Raw genomic sequence first — 18524 nt, forward strand, 5'->3', positions numbered from 1 at the left:
AAATCAAATGCTGTACTCCAAAGACTCTTGGAAAGTCATCTTAAGATAGCTGCTTAAAAAGTACATCTTGGAAAAAAAAAAAAAAAAAGTACATCTTGGTTGTACTTTGATGATTTACTGATGGATTAGCAGATAAAATTAGTCAAGAATGTATTATTATTTTGTATTTGTGTGGAGGTACATACAAATAAACTGGGGTGTTCACTTTGATACTACCAGAAAAAGATTTCATCAAGGGAAAACAGTATAGGCACCTGAGTGCAGGTAGCTCAAAACACCAGCTAAGAACCAGGCATAATAGTGCACACCTGTAGTCTCAGCTACAAGGGAGGCTGAGATTGGAGGATCACTTGAGCCCAAGAGTTCACAACCAGCCTGAGCAACACAGTGAGACTCCACCTCAAAATAAATTACAACCGCAAAAACAAGCCACACAAACTAAGAAATGTAAGATTTTTATTTAGGAAGGAAAGAAGGAGAAGGATAGAAGAGACTTCAATAAATATTTTACACTATCAAAAGGAAAACAAAGATGCAAACAAAGCATGGCTGAAATATTCTAGGTTCCCAGTTGTCTTCCAAATGGGAAACAGTACTTCTACACAAAGCAGATTAGTGACCTGCTAACATCAACTGAAAAGTATGAATCCCTTATAAACTGTATTTTTAAGGTGTTATGGCATAACATATAGCATGGAAAAATATGTATAAAAATTTGTACATTCCCATTATTATCAGCATCTCAAAGGCCAGCACAGGGAAAGACAACGATTACTCTAAACTTTTTTTTAAAGTTGCTCTCCTTTGCTGCCTAGGCTGGTATGCAACTCTCAGACTTAAGTGATCCCCCTGCCTCAGCCTTCCAAGCAGCTGGGACTCTAGGTACATGCCACCATACCTGGTGACACCTCTAAACTATTTACAGGACATAATTTTCCCAGAAAAAACTTAACTCTTCAAGTGAGTGTGGACATGTGGGGGTTTTCTAACTCAAAATATGCAAATTCCTCCATATGGAAGTAAAGATAATTTATTCTGAATAAATAACATCAAAACACACACACACACACAAATTTTGTTCTCCCTATATAATTCCATTCAAGAATTCACATAAAAAATATAAGTGCTTCTTATGCTTAAATATACCAGATTTTCAAATAAAAACTACTAGCTAAGCATAGTGGCACATGGCTATAATCCAACACTCTGGGAGGCTGAGTCAGGAAAATGAGTTCAAGCTCAGCTTGGACAATGTAGAGACCTTGTCTCAAAATTTAAAAAATTCAAAAAGGACTAGGGATATAGTTCAGAGCAAAGGCCTTGATTTCAGTTCCTAGTACTACAAGCTTAGTTCTATAAGCATTATATTTTCCAGCACAGTACTGAATTGATTATAATTATAAATATCAAAAGCATTATAACATAACATAGCTACAACAAATGTACGTACAAGAAGGGTCACCTGCAGTACTCTGGAAAACGAATCACCTGAAGAGATCCTGACATGTTCAAGCCTCTTAAGTTTAGTTTCAAGAATGTGGAAAGCCACAGAGTCAGCAGATGACCTTTAGGCTCCTTTCATGACTGTCATGCCAGCTGGAGGTGGTGGCACACAACTGTAATCACAGCACTCAGCAGGCTGAGGCAGGAGGATCACTGTGAGTTCCAGGCTAGCCTAGACTACCTAGTGAGTCCCTGTGTCAAAAAACAAAACCAAACCAAAGCAGACAACAAAAACCCTGCCATGCCATGAGAGGGGAAACTGCTTATCCAGAATATGTATCAACACTGACGTGAACACAAAATGCAGTACTTATAGCTCCCTATTACAGTTCTTACCCTAAGTAAGAGATTGTTGGACAATAAAATTCAATCTGTGACCTATTAAACTTCATGTGACATAAACAAATAAAAGAACACCTTTAATAGGCAAGATCCAAAGCTGTGTGAAACACACATTGCTTTGTTTTATAGGATAATAATACTGCTACAAAATAAACACAATTGTTGGTCTAGTCCCACAGAAAATACTGAACTTTATCAACATTCTTCTCAAGTCATCAGAGATGGGCACGGTCACACATGCCTGTAATCCCAGCACTCAGGAGGCTGAGGCAGGAGGATTGCTGCGAGTTTGAGGCCAGTGAGATCAAGGCCAGACTGAACTGCATAGTGAAACCCTGTCTCAAAAAAAAACCACCTAAAAATAGTAATATTGAAACTTTATTAACATCACAGGAAAGATGTTATAGATCTCTGAAAGAACAGCATCAGGTGAGTAAAACTTCTACACTGCATGTTTACTTACATAGACATTATGGCAGGTAATACTTCCACTTGTTCATATGTAAATATTTCTACAGGCATAAACATACATTCAAAGGGGTTTGCAGGTACTTCAAATAGTAAAACACAAAAGCAGATTCCAGCTTACCATTCTTTTATTTAACAGTGAGGGCCTAAGGTAACTCCAAACATTAGGGAAAAACTAAAAGCAAAACCAGAAATGATCCTTGTCTTCAGGAATCTCAAAATCAAATGGAAATACAAATACAAATCCCGCTAAACTGCTGAGAAACTTCAAGTTGAAAACACTGCAAAACCAACGGAAGTTAACTGATTATTTACACTGCCCACATCATCTTTCCACAGGATTCATCCAAATAGGCAGTGACCCTAAATTCATTTTCTCTTACACCCCACATCCTGATCCCTCAGTAAACCCTACTGTGTACCTTTGAGATACATCCAGGGCCACCCCATTTCCCATCCTTCTACTACTGAAGTGGCATGGGACACCATCTTCTCTCATCTGGTCTGGTCTTCCAAAGATGTCCCTATCCTAATCCTCCAAACCTATCAGTACTTTATTTCCACAGTAAAGAAATTTGGCATGTGTAATTGGGGGCCGGGGGGCGGGTACCGGGAATCAAACTCAGGACCTCGCGCTTACCAGGCAGGCGATGCGCCGCTGAGCAAAACCCCCGCCTGGCATGCGTAATCGAATTAAGTCTTTCGATAGACACACTATCCTTGGATTATGGGGTGGGCGAGGCAACGCAGAAGCTACTGTCTTTGTGACAGGACTGTGGTAGAGGAGGGAGGCAGTGACTGGGAAGTGCAGGAATACGGGCAGGAGCCCACAGATGCCAGCAGCCTCTAGAAGCTGTATTCCCCGCCCCTCGTGTGTTCAGCAGGAACACAGTCCTGACGACGCCTTGATTTTAACCTGGTCTCCCTGCTTCACCTTTTCTCTTTCCTTTTAGCCTCAGAGCAGCAACCCAGGTTACCCTTTCAAAATATAAGCCACATGCTGAAAACCTTCCAGGGGTTTCCAATGTTAGGCAGTTTGAAATCTAAAGTCCATATAAAAGCCTTCACCTCTTTCATAATCAGCCCTACCTTCCCACAGGGTTGGTACAGTGGTTCCTTGTGTTTACGAGCCTAGCATACTTCAGCCTTGTCACTTTTCTCTTTGCCCGAATCCACTCACCACCCTCCAGGCCAGCAAACTCCCCGCTCGCCCTTAGCGTGGACCACAAGCCGAACTCCTAGGGCCCTCATGTTCACGGCTTCTTTCCGAGAAAGCCGCAATGTCTGCGTTCGCTGCGGCATCCCCAAATGGGATAACGCCTGCCTGTATACGCCACCTAACATCTCATATACGTCGTGGGTGAGTAAATAAACCAGGGGAGAACTCTTACGACGGCAAAACTGTGGTTGGATTTTTGTTTTGTTTTTTTAAGGAAAATATAAACGGGAAGCCGAAAAAAACCATGAGTTACAAAAAAACTTGTAAATCATATTTACACAGTAAATAGGATTCCCTTAAACCTCGGGCACACATGAAAGCAGAATTAAGAAGGGACTGAAAACCACACGACTGTATGAAACATAATCTGGAAATACAAAAAAAGCCTGGGGACTATTTCTCAGTAAAGACCGCAAAGCAAAATGCCAGCATTTTCTGGGCATTTCTTCCCAAAGCATTCGCACCTGCCAGACAGGTCTTGGCAGATAAATAATTTGCTTTTCAAAACAACAAAACAACAAACAAACAAGAAAACCGGCCCGACGTTAGCAAAGCTGGGATGAAGCGCACAGATAGAAAAGCAGGGAACCGAAGCCCCGGCGCCCTCCCCTCCCCTCCCTCCAGCCGGGCCGGGGCGCAGACGCAGGGGCGGCGCCCACCCGCGGCGCCCTCCACCAAGGCCTCGCCGCGGCTCGGGGGCGTCCGGACGGGGGCGAGAGGCGGCCGGCGCCGCTCGGGGGAGCCGCGGCGAAGTCCCAGGCGAGGAGGGAACGAACCTGTGCGCTCCGACGGAGGCCGCAGATAACAGCGCGCAGGATGCGCCGCTAGCCCGCCGCTACAGGGTCTAGAGCCCCGCCCCCAGCCAGCCCGCTCCCGGCCGCAGGAGAAGACCGCTGGCTCGCCCGGCGACCTCGCTCCTGTCACCCTCGGGCCGCCCCCGCCTCTCAGGCTCGAATCCAGAAAAGCAGGGGGCGGGAAACAAAGGATTTCGCCCAATCCCAGTCAAGCTCCTCCCACCAGACTCGAGTCCGGAACTACATATCCCATGAGGCTCTGGGCGGTCACCGCCTTCTACCGGAAAAGGGCTCACAGGAGTAGGGGAGGAGCCCAAAAGGGATTGTGGGAGAAAGGCTTCTTCCTTTTCGTCTGGCGGCAGCCATCAGGTAGGCTGTGTCTGGGACCTTCACTCTTTCATCCGCCGGTAATCGCTCTCTGTCTCAGCCATCCGAACTTGAAGACCCTGCGTCTTCGGGGTCCCCCCTGTCTTCTGTGTGGCGAGAGTACGGTCAGGATGCAGGGCCGCGAGGATGTGGAGAGGCGTCCCCGGGGGCGGGCAGAGGGAAGACGCGATGGCGGCTCGATTTCTAGCTGGGCCTCAGAGCCTGAAGGAGGCGTGGGGCGGACGGTTGGGAGGCTGGGCCTCGGGCAGCCAAAGGCGAGGCCGGCTCGTCGGGTGGTAAGACTTCCCCTAGGCAGGTCGCCCTCGTTGGTGACAGCAGCACCATCTTTCCCTGTGGTGTCGGCGACATCGCCTTGCGAGCTGGGCCCCTGGGGACGAGCCGCCGCGCTCGCCACTCGCCCTCTTAGTGCCGGATCGAGCTCTGTTCGTTCGTCCACCGGAAACGCCCTGGCGCTGCGGGCTGCCGGGTGCTGGGTGGCCGTGCGCGGCGCCGCGGGGGGGGGGTTGCGGTCCGGCCGCTGCGCCGCGCGCGCGGAGCCGTTTTCGTTCCGGCGCTTTGCTTCGGGTAGGTAGCAGCTAAGATGGGCGGATGTGTGGCCTCATTGTACTTCAGGCGGGGGCCGTTTTTTCATCCGCAGCTTTGCCTCCCAGGTAAGCCGAGATGGGTGCGTACAAGTACATCCAGGAGCTGTGGAGGAAGAAGCAGTCCGACGTGATGCGCTTCCTCCTGCGCGTCCGCTGCTGGCAGTACCGCCAGCTCTCCGCGCTGCACCGGGCTCCCCGCCCCACCCGCCCGGACAAAGCGCGCAGGCTGGGGTACAAGGCCAAACAAGGTGCGTGATCTCATTGCCTGCAATTTGGGGATTGAATCACTGTATATTTGTCGCGAAAAGCCCGAAACTGGTGATTAGGACAGCGCTGGTGCCCTAGTGTCTTCCTTGGCGTCGTGCTTTTGCAGGGCAGGGCCAATAGCAATGCGTGCGCTGAAACTGCTTGGGGTAGGTACTGTGTGAAGTGGCAGGTGTGTAGATTACAAGTGTGCACAACTGCACCACCCTTTATAAACCCTGGATTTTTAAAAAACAAGTCTCCTAGTGTGTCTTTGTGTGCCTAGGTTATGTCATATACAGGATTCGTGTGCGACGTGGTGGCCGCAAACGTCCAGTTCCTAAGGGAGCAACCTACGGCAAGCCTGTCCATCATGGTGTCAACCAGCTGAAGTTTGCGCGAAGCCTTCAGTCAGTTGCAGAGGTAAATAGTCTTGAGTAGCAGTTGTATCCATTCCTTATTAGGGTTACTGGCTAAGGAGGATTTGAGCAACTTTTCTAATTTATCTCTGGAAGCTTTGCAATGTATAACATGGGTTTGACGATAATGTTGGCAAGAGTAGTTGCTGTCAAAACTGTAAATCTTCGTTATTGACCTGTACTTACATATATACTGAGAGTGTTTCGTGATTAGTGAACTTGTGGAACCCAAGCTTTCAACGGCAGTAACATGATCTTAGCACACTTCTGGATTCTACATTTGTTTATGTTACCGATCTTCAGTGGTCAGTTACAGGTTATTGTTTTTGTTTTTTTGGTTTTTTGGTTTTTTTTTCCCGGTACCAGGAATCGAACTCAAGACCTTGCACTTGCCACGCAGGTGCTTTGCCGCTGAGCTAAATCCCCAGCCCCCAGGTTATTGATTTGTAAATTAAGTGGTGCTCTGTTGGATAGGTTAGTTAGCAAACCAAAGCCTAACTCCTTCCACAAGGTCAAAGTTTCTTTTTCAAAGGAGAGGCAGTATGTGAGAGACCAGATGTGCCTGCCGAATTTAAAGTATATACTAAAATTTGAAGAAAATTATGCTGGAGTCTGTTGTATTAGAAGACAGGTTACAGATGTAGGTAATGTGGTGCAATGCTTTCCAGCATGCATGCAGGAGGCCATGGGTTCAGTCCCTCAGGGGAAGTTCCTTAATTTCATGAGTTGAGTGAAAAGCCTCCATCTCTTGTAATGACCCAGAGTTCAGTTAGGATTCTAATTTGCTACTGTAAACAATATGTGAGGCTGACCTTGGGTCTTTTTTCCTGTTGTAGGAGCGAGCTGGACGCCACTGTGGAGCTCTGAGAGTTCTCAATTCTTACTGGGTTGGTGAAGATTCCACATACAAATTTTTTGAGGTTATCCTTATTGATCCATTCCACAAAGCCATTAGAAGAAATCCTGACACCCAGTGGATCACCAAGCCAGTCCATAAGCACAGGGAGATGCGTGGGCTGACATCTGCAGGCCGCAAGAGTCGCGGGCTTGGAAAGGGCCACAAGTTCCACCACACTATTGGTGGTTCTCGCCGTGCAGCTTGGAGAAGGCGCAATACTCTCCAGCTCCACCGTTACCGCTAATATAAGTAATGTTTGTAAAATTCATAACCTAATAAACAATTTAGGACAGTCCTGTCTGCTTAAAGGTGTTATTTGTCTGTTAAGTAGTCTACTGTTATTTCATGAATGTTTTGTCAAATGGAAGTTAAAGTGCAATAATGTTTGAAGACTATAAGTGATGGTGTATCTTTGTTTCTAATAAGATAACCTTTTTTGTGTTTGCTTTATCTTATTAGGGAGTTATATGTCAGTATTTGAAACATGCTGTGTGGTATAATAGGTATAAAATAAATTCTTTAAAAGAGAAGTGCTAAAACTAGCCCTGTAAATCTGTTTGGTGCATGTAATGAAACCTACAGCTTTATTGAGGTAACACAATACTCCGCTGGTTTGAAGTGGCTGGTTTTTTTGGAGTTGGGCAAATACAAACCTAAAATCAGATAACCCTGTATCATGATCATATGTAGAAAAGATTTGAGAGCTCAGCTAGAGCTTTTTTTCAGATTTAATCCAGAGTTCTCATTTATACAACTGATGCTTCTAAAAGAATGTTTTGAAACTGTCACATTCTCAAGAGTAAACCTGTTGCAGGAAGTTTCTCTTCAAATGAAATGAATTTATCTTAGCCTGAATAAAATCGCAGAAGTCTCCACAGAACCAAGTAAGTAAAAAGTTACCAAACTCCTGGTCTGATTATATGATTCCATGAAATTTTGGATTTGATGCATAGTAGCAGTAATGTTTATACTGGTATGATTTAAAGCTGATGGATATTGAATGTTAGGTAAATTTACCTTAAGGTTTGTGAACTAGTGATAAATGCTAGTGTGGGAAACTTGTAAACCAAGCAGCCATTTAGTAAGTAGAATACTTTGGACCCTATAGCCACATAGGGGAAAGTACTGGCCATTTAGTTTGTGTCACCGTAAGTTCATGGTTTTTAATCTGTTCATTTTTCAATCCTGGTCAGACTGCTGTTCTTGGAAAAGTGTACTCTCCACAAAGACTGCATTTTAATTCTGTTGTCTTCCGGTAGACAGGTAAATTCTGGGTTTTCTGACTTAAAAATAGGGGGTCTAGCTTTAAAATATAATTGATGTTTTCTCTGTACTGACTTGTCTTTGTGGGGCTTCAAAAGAGTTAGTTGACTCAAAACATTTGTTAACAGACAAAACCTTAAAACCTGAGCTTTTAACAAAATGAACAAAGGGCCCATACATTTTGTGTAGAGTTTCTAGTAGAGGAATAAATGTCTACTAAATGAAAGCAAGTGGGCCTTCTGTTAATCTTGTCATTCGCTAGTGCTAATAGTGTGCTTCAAGGTAAACCAAATAACTGCAGAAAACTGGTAGAAATACCAGTACCGCTAGCCGTGATGGCCCATGCCTGTGATCCCACCACTCAGAAGGCTGAGGCAGGAGGGTCGTTGCAAGTTAGGCCATCCTGAATTACACACCAAGACCCTGTATCCAAAAAAAAAAAATTGTGTTTAGTCTGGTTCAGTGGTACATGCCTGTCTGTAAATCTCAGCATGTAGGGAGGATTGCAAATTAAAAAGCCCTCCTGGGGTTTGCTAACCTACCTGACAGGTTAGCAAGACCCTGTCAGGTAGCTGAGTGCTAAGTGACCTTGCGTTGCAGGCAGGGTCAGGTTAGGGGCACTTCCCCCTCATGTGCTGGGCTATAGTTTTACCTCCACAGGCACTTAGGATCTTTATTCCCATAAGACCGACCCTGTCCTCACTAGGTTGCTGTGCTTGCACAGTGGTGTGTCTTTTCTCACTGAGACAAAATACCCAACACTCAAAATTAAGGGAGGGAAGGTTTATTTAGCTCACAGTCTGTGGAGGTTTCAGTCTGTAATCAACTGGCTCCAAGGCAGGGTGTCAGCGCAGGGGAACACTTGAAGGTGGCAGAGACGACAAGGGAAGACAAGCCTCTTTTCCTCCCTTACATTGGAAGCAGGCTACCACCCCCTAGGGCAGGTGTAGCACTCACACCATCTCTGCCCTCCTGTAGCACAGGCTGAAGATGTTTGTAAAGAGAGGACCCTGGCCCCATGCTGAGTGGCTTAGTTAAACTTCTGTCCTTCTGAAGTTGACACAATGTATCACCATTACCATGTGTTTGTGAGAAAACTACCTCAAGTATTGAGTGTCACTGTGATAGATACTCCTTGACCACCCCACAAGCTTTTCCTTTTGCTTTCATGTTTCTTATATTAGCCTATAATTCTAACAGGAAAACTTCAAATTTTTAGAAATAGAACTTTTGGTTTCTTACAACCCTACACATGCAAGTTCTAATATTAATCTTTTTTTGCCAATGAGGCAAACAGATAAAGCAACTTGTTAAGGGTTGCACAGTACTATGAATTCAAATGCTATAAACATTTAAAATTCTGATAATACGTTAATGTTAAAAATGCAGAAGACATCATAAGCTGTATAGTAAATACTCTTTCTTCCCATGTCTCCTCCCTGGAGGCAATTGTGATCAATTTCTTGAGTTTTTAATAGATAACTTTTATGAATATATGAGCAATACAAATACATTGTTTTTTTAGCCAAGTGGTAGGATATACATATTGTTGATTTTTCCATTTAATTATGTACCTCAAGAGTTTATCCCATTTTCATAAACAGTTTATTCATTCTTACATGGGCGTAACATAATTTGTCTGACATGGTCCCTACCGTTGTATTTAAGATTTCCCCAAATGTGGTGTTACTATAAAAGGCAACAACAGAAAAAAAAAAAAAGTGCCAGGCATAGTGGCGTTCCTGTAATGCCAGCACTCGGGCAGCTGAGGCAGGAGAAATGCCATGAGTTCAAGGCCAGCCTGATGACATAGTAAGACCTTGTCTCAAAAAAAAGGAAAAAAATGTGCATATACTAATTTATCTACAGGATAAATTCCTAGTAGAATGGCAGAGTTAAAAATCAGATGTACAATTATTTGAACTTTGATAGATATTACCAAATTATCTTCATAGAGATTATTCCAGTTTATACCCATACCAGCAATGTGTAAGAGGACTTGTTTGCTCCTAACCTTGTGAACACATTATGGCATCAGATTTTGGGTTTTTTTGTTTTAGGTTTTTTTTTTTGTTTTTCCGGTCTGGGAATCAAACTCATGACCTTGTGCTTGCCAGGCAGGCGCTGTGCCACTGAGCTAAATCCCCAGCCCCCGGCATCAGATTTTTGGATCTCTGCCTATCTGTTAAGAGGAAATGGTAAATGATATTCTTCTTTAGTATTATTTTGCACTTCACTTTTTTTCCCCAGTGTTTTGAGTCGGGGTCTTGGTATGTACTTCAGGCTGGCCTTAAACTCACTATGTAGCCCAGACTGGCCTCAAATTTGTGGCAATCCTCAACCTCCTGAATACTAGGATTATAGGCATGTGCCACCATGCCTTGCTATTTAAAACTTTAATAGCCAAGTGTGGTGGTACACACCTGTTATTCCAGCACTCAAGACCCTGAGGCCAGCCTAGGCTAAATAATGAGTTGAAAGCCTGAACTACACAGTGAGATGCTGCCTCAAAAACTCCTTAATGTTTACAGTAACCTTTTATTATTGTTCTTTGTCCATCTTTTCTGTCAGAAAGTCCTCTTTGCCATAAATATCGTACTGTATTACTGTTAAAGGGTTGCTGCTAGTTCATTTCTATATTTCATCATTTTTCTACTCAAAGGTGATTTTATATAGAATAAGTTCTTCAAATTTCAACCAATCATTGCATTCTTTTCTATACCCTGATTTCATCTCTAAATTCCTAAACCAAATTAGTACTTACAGTCTATCAGTCAAGCAGGTTCTGTCAGGCTACAACTTACATATCTCTGTGGTTTAAAACAGAGGTTTATTTCTTGCTCATACTCCTAACCCCTCTACTGGGGATCAAACTCAGGCCCCCACTGAGATAGAAGATTAGGGTGTGGCAGAACTGGCTGGGGAAGTAGACCTGATTGGCTAATTCCAAAAACCCGGACATGTGTGGAACGTTCCCAAAGCCTTGCACATGGACTTCTCACAAGAACTGAGCAGATTTTTCAGCAGGGTGGCCTGGATCTGATGTCATCCTGAGGAGTGGGATCCCAGCACTGCCTCTCAGGACCCTGTGTAGTTCTCACAGATTTCCTTGAGATTTGGACAGTGTAGGAGGACACAGCGATACCATGGCGAGCTTGCTATCATAACTTTTCCATGCTAGTCCCTGCTATGTCACTTTGAGACATAAACTTTGTCACTGTTTTCTTGTTTTGGTTTGGTTTTTTCTCATTTCACCCAATTCTTTGAGAGGAAAAGAATCTGGAATCTAACTCCAGAAGGAGAGGTGGGCAACCCAGAAACTGCTGTTAGTTGGTGAGCCACTTTCAGAAGCAGGCTGCCCAGTAACGCCAGTACCACAGAACTACTTCCCAGTTTATACCCATACCAGCATAAGCTACATAGCTACATTGCTTATGCTGGTATGGATCTTGCTCCATTGCTCAGACTGGCCTCAAACTCGCAATCCTGTCTCAGTCTCCACAATAACTGGGATTAAAGGCGTGCATCGACAAGCCTGGCTTCATACTGCACTTTTACTGAGGACTGGTCATGGTCTCCAGTCCTGACACCAGGCAGTTGGAATACCACTGCCTGGAACTTTTTCTTTTTTTGTTTTTTTGAGACGGGGTTTCTCCACCTAGCCCAGGCTGCCCTTGAACTCACTGTGTAGCCCAGGCTGGCCTTGAACGTGTGGGGATCCTTCTGCCTACGCCTCCTGAGTGCTGGGATTTCAGCTGTGCACCACCATGTCCAGATACACTGACTGGAACTTCGCCAGGTGCCCATACCAAAGGGCAAAGAGAGGATGGCGAGACACACTGGCTTTTAGAGCTTCTGCTCAGAAGTTTGTCACTGCTGGCCCATATCTGTAATCCCAGCACTCAGGAGGCTGAGAAAGGAGGATCTCGGAGAGTTTGAGGCTAGCCTGGGCGACATAGTTCAAGGCCAGCCTGAACCACAAGATAAGACCCTGTCTAAAAATAAAAAACAAGTACCATAGCTATGCCTAGTTTAAAGTGTAGGGAAGAAAAGTATTACCAAGTGCCTGGAAAAAAAGAACCAAATATTTGTGAAAAACTCTAATGACTCTCATATACACTCATCCAAAAAATTGATTTTTTTGTATTCTTTGTGCGCATGTGACATGTTTACTGAAGTAGGAGCAGGCACCTGTGCAGTGCACACTGGTAGGAGCAGTATTTTAATGCCAATGTTGCTTAAAATGGCCAGCAGAGGATGTTGATAAAAACAAATCTACTTTTACTCAGTTTTTGTTGTCCTTAAATTCTCTAGAGATAACTCAAGCCCTTATTAAGTTGATCCATTTTTCAAACTATGGTTATCCACACACAAACATGCACCCAGTTCACCAGCCACATGACATGACTTCTTCCATACAAATGTTCATTGAAAATTACTTTAGATTTGCCTGTCCAATACAATAGCTACTAGGTACCAGTAAGTAGCTAAGTTTAAATGAAATAGGATTTAAAAGTCAGTTCTTATGTCATACTACATTTAAGTACTCCATAATCATATTTGTGCCCTATTAGCATAGAAAACATTTGGATCGTCACAGAAAATTGTGTTGTATAGTGCTAATTTAGATCCTTCTTTTCACCTTTTCTGTAGCATTTGCTAGTAAAAAAAGATGAGGCATCTAAAGTCTGGTTTTACCATTAAAAATGTGTGTCGGAGCCAGGTGTGGTGGCATATGCCTGTAATCCCAGCACTCAAAAAGCTGAGGCAGGAGGATGGTAAATTCAAGGCTGAGTGAGTTCAAGACCAGCCTGGGCTACACAGTGAATTCAAGGCCAGCCTCAATTAGAGCAAAACCCTGTCTCAAAAAAAAAAGAAAAGAAAATTGTGCTCTAGCCAAGCTTGATGGTACATGCTTATAATTCCAGCACTCCTAGAAGGCTGAGGCAAGAGGGTTGCAAATTCAAGCCCAGTGTTATAATAAGTTAGACAGTGTCTCAAAATTTAAAAAAAAAAGTCTGTGAATGTAGCTTGGTGTGAGGCCCAAGGTTAAATCCCCACTACTACCAAAAAATTAAACTGCTGCAAAGATAGTATAGTTGGCCTGTGCCTTTAACCTCATAAAGCATTTAAAAGTCAGCTTTTGGATGAAGCTTTTGAGTGAAGAATGCGTTTGAATGAAGTAGCTGGCACACGCACTTTGCAGCGAAGTCTCTAATCCTGGTAGAGGACAACTCACTCTTCCAAAATTGATTAAATCATTTAATTTAATTGGCATGCTATGAACATCTGAACTCGTTTGCTTGCAAATCTCATTGTCATTTAGAGAGAGGTTCATTATTTGGCAGTCCTCCTTAGTTTAGAAACAATAATGGATGGGCAATGTAATTATCAGTCCTCTAATCACTGCACTTTCTATGAGAGTGTAAACATACTATTTAGGTTCTGGAGGTTGATTATTAACTAAGCTAGAAAATTGCACTTAGGAAGGAAAATTCAAAAAAAGACCATGCACAGTATAGAATCTAACCATCGACCCCAGCTGGATTCTATAGGTAGGATCTGTTATAATCTATTGTAGTACTATAATTAAAATGAAAAGCTAGCTGGGGATATAGCTCAGTGGCATAAGTGCCTGTCTGGCAAGTGTAAGGTCCTGAGTTCAATTCCCAGTACAAAAAAAAAAGAAAGAAAGAAAGAAAAAGAAAAAATGAAAAAGCTTTCAGCCAACCATGGTGGCACATACCTGTAATCCCAGCACTCTAGGAGGCAGAGGCAGAAGGAGGCCAAATTCAAACCCAGTCTGGGCAATTAAGCAACATACTGAGACTCTGTCTCAAAAAAAAAAAAAAAAAAAAACCTAGGGATGTAGCTCAGTGTTACAGTACTTGCTTAACTTAGTGCATCCAAGACTTTCTGGGTTCAATTCCCAGTAGCAAAAATAAACCAAAACACCTAGTTAAAGGACCAAGACCAGGAAATGCAAATCCCAATGATAAAAGTCAATTTTCTTAGTATAACTCCTCTAAAAAGGAAATGGTAGGAATTAATATGTCACAATATCACTGTGCTTATGTGATTTGTAAAACACATCAGAAGTTTTTTTTTTTTTTTTTTTTTAACAACACTATTACTACTGTTTACAATGGTACTCCTCCTCTACTTACACCTCATGTCACCTGGTGTTAGAAAAGCTGTTGGCGGAGGCTGGGAATATAGCTCAGTGGCACAGTACCTGCTTGGTAAGCGTAAGGTCATGAGTTTGATTCCCAGTACCAAACAAACGAAAAACAAACCCATAAACAGAAAAGCTGTTACCTTTTTCAGTAAAATAAAAGTCTCATTTCAAGCTCTGTAGCAGTGGACAACCCCCAAGTGGGACTGAGCAGCTTAACTAGTAAAATTTCCTTGACCTTCTGGGCTCATGGTGGTCACACTCCACCACAGTGACCTCCTCTTACACCCTTTAGTGTAGCTGAGACCGGAGAAATCCTTCGACAAGCACTAGTAGAACCCTAGTCGAATCTAGAGGGTAATAAGAAAGAAAGAATTAGGCATACATCCAGCCAGGTAGTCTTGTTTTACGAAACACGAAATCCTAGCGCACTCACCCCATCGCTTCTGGAGGCCTTACTCTGCTCACCCCTGCCTGCTTCCCCTCTCACATGGGATCTAATGATGCTCTAGTCAGCGAGCAGTAAAGCCAAGGGTCCTGGAGTCAGATGGCTTAAATTCAAACTCTTACACTGCCATTTTCTGGCAGGAATTGTCCTGGACAAGGGGCTTCAAGATACAGTGAACCAGGGTATTGTCAGTACTTTTCCAGTTCTACCTGGGAACAGAAAATGCTCTAAGTGCCTGGCTGTCTCAGTCAGACTTCTTGGGGAGAAATTATTTCTATAGTGGAACGACTGGGATCTGTTAGGTTGTGATAGTTTGAATGGAATTTCACTTAAGAGCTAACTCCTTTCTCTCTAATTCTGGGTTTCACCAAGCAACGTAATCACTTGACCTTCCAACTTGGTCTGGCATAACTATTTATCTGCAGATCATAGGACTATCAGTTCATGTACCATGGCAATGAAATGGTCTCTTACGATTACCATTAGTGTCCATTAACCCCTGACCCCTGACTAGTGAGCTTACACAATTAAGCTTCTTTCTTTCTTTCTTTCCTTTCTTTCTTTCTTTCTTTCTTTCTTTCTTTCTTTCTTTCTTTCTTTCTTTCTTTCTTTCTTTCTTTCTTTCTTTCTTCTTTCTTTTGTTCTTTCTTCTTTTTTTCTTTTTGGTACAGGGTCTTACCACTTAGTTCAGGCTGCTTGTGAACTCACTATGCAGCCCAGGCTGGCCTCAATATTGTGGCGATCCTCCTGCCTCAGCCTCCTGAGTTCTAGGATTACAGGCGTGCATCACCATACCTGACAAAGTTTTAAAATATGTAAATGTATATTTAATTTTGATGCATGTTATATTTGATTTGTATAGAAAAATAAAGCCAGACGTCTTAAATATGACCTAGAAAATGAGCTTATACTAATATTTTTCCATAGAAAAGTGATAATTTGACATACTCCCAATCAGAGATCCCTGTGCTAGCAGTTTATCACACAAGGCTCTTGAGGGAAACTGCGAAGGGAGGGGAAATCTGGACCAGGAGAGAGAAGCCAAGTTAGTGTAAGTTTGGTCCAGGTTCTGTACGGCGATGTTTCTGCCTATTCCACAAGGATGCTGCAGATAAGAGATGCCTAAAGGTATGAAAACGGTTTCCACACCATTGTACCACCAGTCTTGGGCGAAGCCCATGCCAGGAAAGTGATTAAGGGGTGTCCTGTGGGGAGGGTCACAGACACAGGATATGGGGGACAAAAGCAAACAAGCTGAGCAGGACAAGAGAGAAGCAGGATCCGAATAGCATCTGCCTCCCGGAAGTACAGTTTCTGCATTATCCTCTCCCTGGTTGGGGCTTTTTATTTGAAGACATGTTCATTATCAGTACTTTCTTGGACTGCTGCTGGAGTTTGTATCTAGATGCCCCCCAAAGCCTTCTGGGCACCGAGGTGGGGCTCTCGGAGAGGAGTGGGTCGTGGAGCTGTGAGAAGCATCAGGGATAAGTGTGTAGCTAAACGTGCCGTTCAGAGGCGGTGGGGATGCTCGCTGGGAAAGGCCTCCCTGCCTCCCCTGCAGCTCTCTCCACTCTCTCTGCTCCTCTACTGGGTGTGTCCTGAGCGGCTCTCCTCCACCTCGGCCTTGCCTTACGCCACCCTGCCTTGAAGCCAGCTGGCTATGGACTGAAACCTCTACAAACTGTGAGCCAAATAAACCTTTCTCAGGGGCTGGGGATTTAGCTCAGCGGCACAGTGCCTGCCTTGCAAGTGCGAGGTCATGAGTTCAATTCCTGGTACCAGAAAAAAAATCTTTCTCTTTTTTTTGTCTTTTTGAGACAGGGTCTCACTATGCAGTTCAAGCTGGACTTGAGCTCACTTTGTAGCCCAGGCTGGTGTCGAACTCACAATAATCCTCCTGCCTCTTAAACATAATGGTAACACACAAAAGCTCTCTCACTGGAGTGTGTGTGTGTGTGTGTGTGTGTGTGTAGTACTAAGAGTTGAACCCAGAGCTATATTCCCAGTCCTTTATTTAAAGTTTGAGACAGTGTTTCACTAACTTGCTGTATCTCCCAGACTGGCCTGGAACTTTCGGTCTTCCTGCCTCAGCCTCCCAGAGTGCTAGGCTTGTGACCATGTGCCACCTTACTCAGTGCTCATTGTCTCTGTCTCTCAGGAAATTTGGAAAACACAGAAAATAAAAATGATCTGAATTCCACTACTCATCTTTTTCTTTAATTAGAAAAACATGTAGGAGACTTCTAGTTTCCATGATGGTGGAATTGGTAATGGCTAAAATAGGTAATCTGGACAAACTTCCCCTCTGAAGCAACTAGAAAGGGGATAAAATGTTATATGTACATCACATATCACATGTCCTAAGTGTATTTAAAGGCACTGGAGAACTACTGAGCAGTGAAGAATTCCAGGACCCGGATCTGGAGGAATCTGGGAAATCTGGGAAGGGTGGGGCCTTCGGCGCTTCTTCGCCTTGGCCAGTGTTTGCTGATTCTGGAAGGAGTAGCTGAGAGTCTAAGCAAACTCTGACAGCCTTGGTGGGATAAAGGGATTAAAGCCGAGGGAGCCAGGTCTCCAAGCAGTCCACTGAGGGAGTTCTGATAAACCCTTTGCCAGTTATGTCAGGTTCCCTGCAATCTATTCTCAATGCAGTGAGAGTGAGTTTTCTCACAGGTCATGCAAGTCGTGGCGCTGCTTTTTGGGTGGCAGTATCCATGATTGAATCCTGAGCACTGAGCTACATCCCTGTCCCCCTCCCACTTTATGACAAGATCTTGTTAAGTCACTAAGTTGCCCAGGCTGGGCTTGAACTTACGATCTTCCTGCCTCAGCCTTTCAGAGTGCTGGGATTACAGGCATGCACCCTGGCTTGTGGCACTCTTTTGCTTAAAAATGTTCCAATAACTTTCAACTTCAGGGTAAAAGATAAAATACAGGGAAAAAAGACAAAAGATCTACAAGACTCCTACACAGCAGTTTCAAACCTACTTTGGGAATGCAAGATCTCTACATCCTTTTTTTATAGTAGAAATGTATAACATCCTCTTTACTATTATGAAACTAAATTTATAGATAACTATTCTACCAATGTGATTTCAGAAAAATCAATAAAATGCCCAAACTGTAATATAAAGGAAAAAGGAAAGTAACCTATAATAAAACAATATGTATTTCAGTATGTACATTTCAGCTCAGAAGATCAGCTCAGAAGATATAATGAAGTCGCAAGGCAGTTTTTGCAACTGTAGAAGGAATCACTGTAGCACAGCATACTGCAGCTGTGCCTACTACAGCAACTCAGCTATCACAAGTGAGTTTCCATCAGTGACCTGGTTTCTGAAATGGGTTAAAGATTCTTGGGAAAGCTCCAAACAAAATGAACAAGTTTCCTTCAATCGCAAAGAAGTCACATTCCTAAAATATACAGCCTATAGTAAAGCTGCAATGACATCGTGTTTATATGTGTGATGAAGGTAAGTTCCAGGCTCAGACAATAGATTGATTTCCCCTTTGTAACTGTCTGGCAAGACATTTGAAAGTCATGAACATGGGGCATTTCCCATGCACACTCTTTCCAGGAGGAGCTCCCTCTCCCACCATTGTGACAGAAACACTCCTAACCAATTTGCAAACTATCCCTAAGGACAGAGGTCACTGCCTTCGAAAATGATTCTCTTAAGGATCTAAGGCAGAGTTACCTCCTTGATCTGTACACACACACACACACACACACACACACACACACACACACACAAGGCACGTGCCATCTGCCTCTGCAAGG

At 43.6% G+C, this 18524-nt stretch overlaps 2 protein-coding genes across 3 annotated transcripts in view; one reads left to right on the forward strand and one right to left on the reverse strand.

The window, feature by feature from the left end:
* Nkiras1 (NFKB inhibitor interacting Ras-like 1) overlaps nt 1-4506 on the reverse strand; it is a 30303-nt gene extending 25797 nt beyond the window's left edge. The window contains exon 1 of the mRNA XM_005387478.2: nt 4309-4506. The gene's annotated coding sequence lies outside the window, so the exon portion shown is untranslated. The remainder of the gene's footprint in view (nt 1-4308) is intronic.
* A 102-nt stretch (nt 4507-4608) lies between these two features.
* Rpl15 (ribosomal protein L15) lies at nt 4609-7383 on the forward strand. 2 transcript variants are annotated; one of them, XM_005387479.1, is made up of 4 exons: nt 4609-4695; nt 5364-5545; nt 5827-5963; nt 6796-7153. In XM_005387479.1, exons 2-4 carry the CDS (start codon nt 5374-5376, stop codon nt 7099-7101), a joined length of 615 nt encoding a protein of 204 aa, XP_005387536.1. In that variant the 5' UTR covers nt 4609-4695; nt 5364-5373; the 3' UTR covers nt 7102-7153. The 2 variants fall into 2 exon arrangements, with proteins under 2 accessions (XP_005387536.1, XP_013371118.1); XM_013515664.1 differs by lacking the exon at nt 4609-4695 and having other exon boundaries at nt 5351-5545; nt 6796-7383.
* The last annotated feature ends 11141 nt before the right edge of the window (nt 7384-18524 follow it).

The sequence above is a fragment of the Chinchilla lanigera genome, unplaced genomic scaffold (assembly GCF_000276665.1).
Source record: "Chinchilla lanigera isolate Chin_1 unplaced genomic scaffold, ChiLan1.0 scaffold00029, whole genome shotgun sequence".
NCBI lineage: Eukaryota > Metazoa > Chordata > Mammalia > Rodentia > Chinchillidae > Chinchilla > Chinchilla lanigera.

Coding starts and splice junctions, on each gene's coding strand:
- Rpl15 (XM_005387479.1), top strand. CDS start 5,374: ATGGGTGCGTACAAGTACATCCAGGAGCTGTGGAGGAAGAAGCAGTCC. Junction 5,546..5,826: donor GGGGTACAAGGCCAAACAAG/GTGCGTGATCTC, acceptor TTGTGTGCCTAG/GTTATGTCATATACAGGATT. Junction 5,964..6,795: donor GCCTTCAGTCAGTTGCAGAG/GTAAATAGTCTT, acceptor TTCCTGTTGTAG/GAGCGAGCTGGACGCCACTG.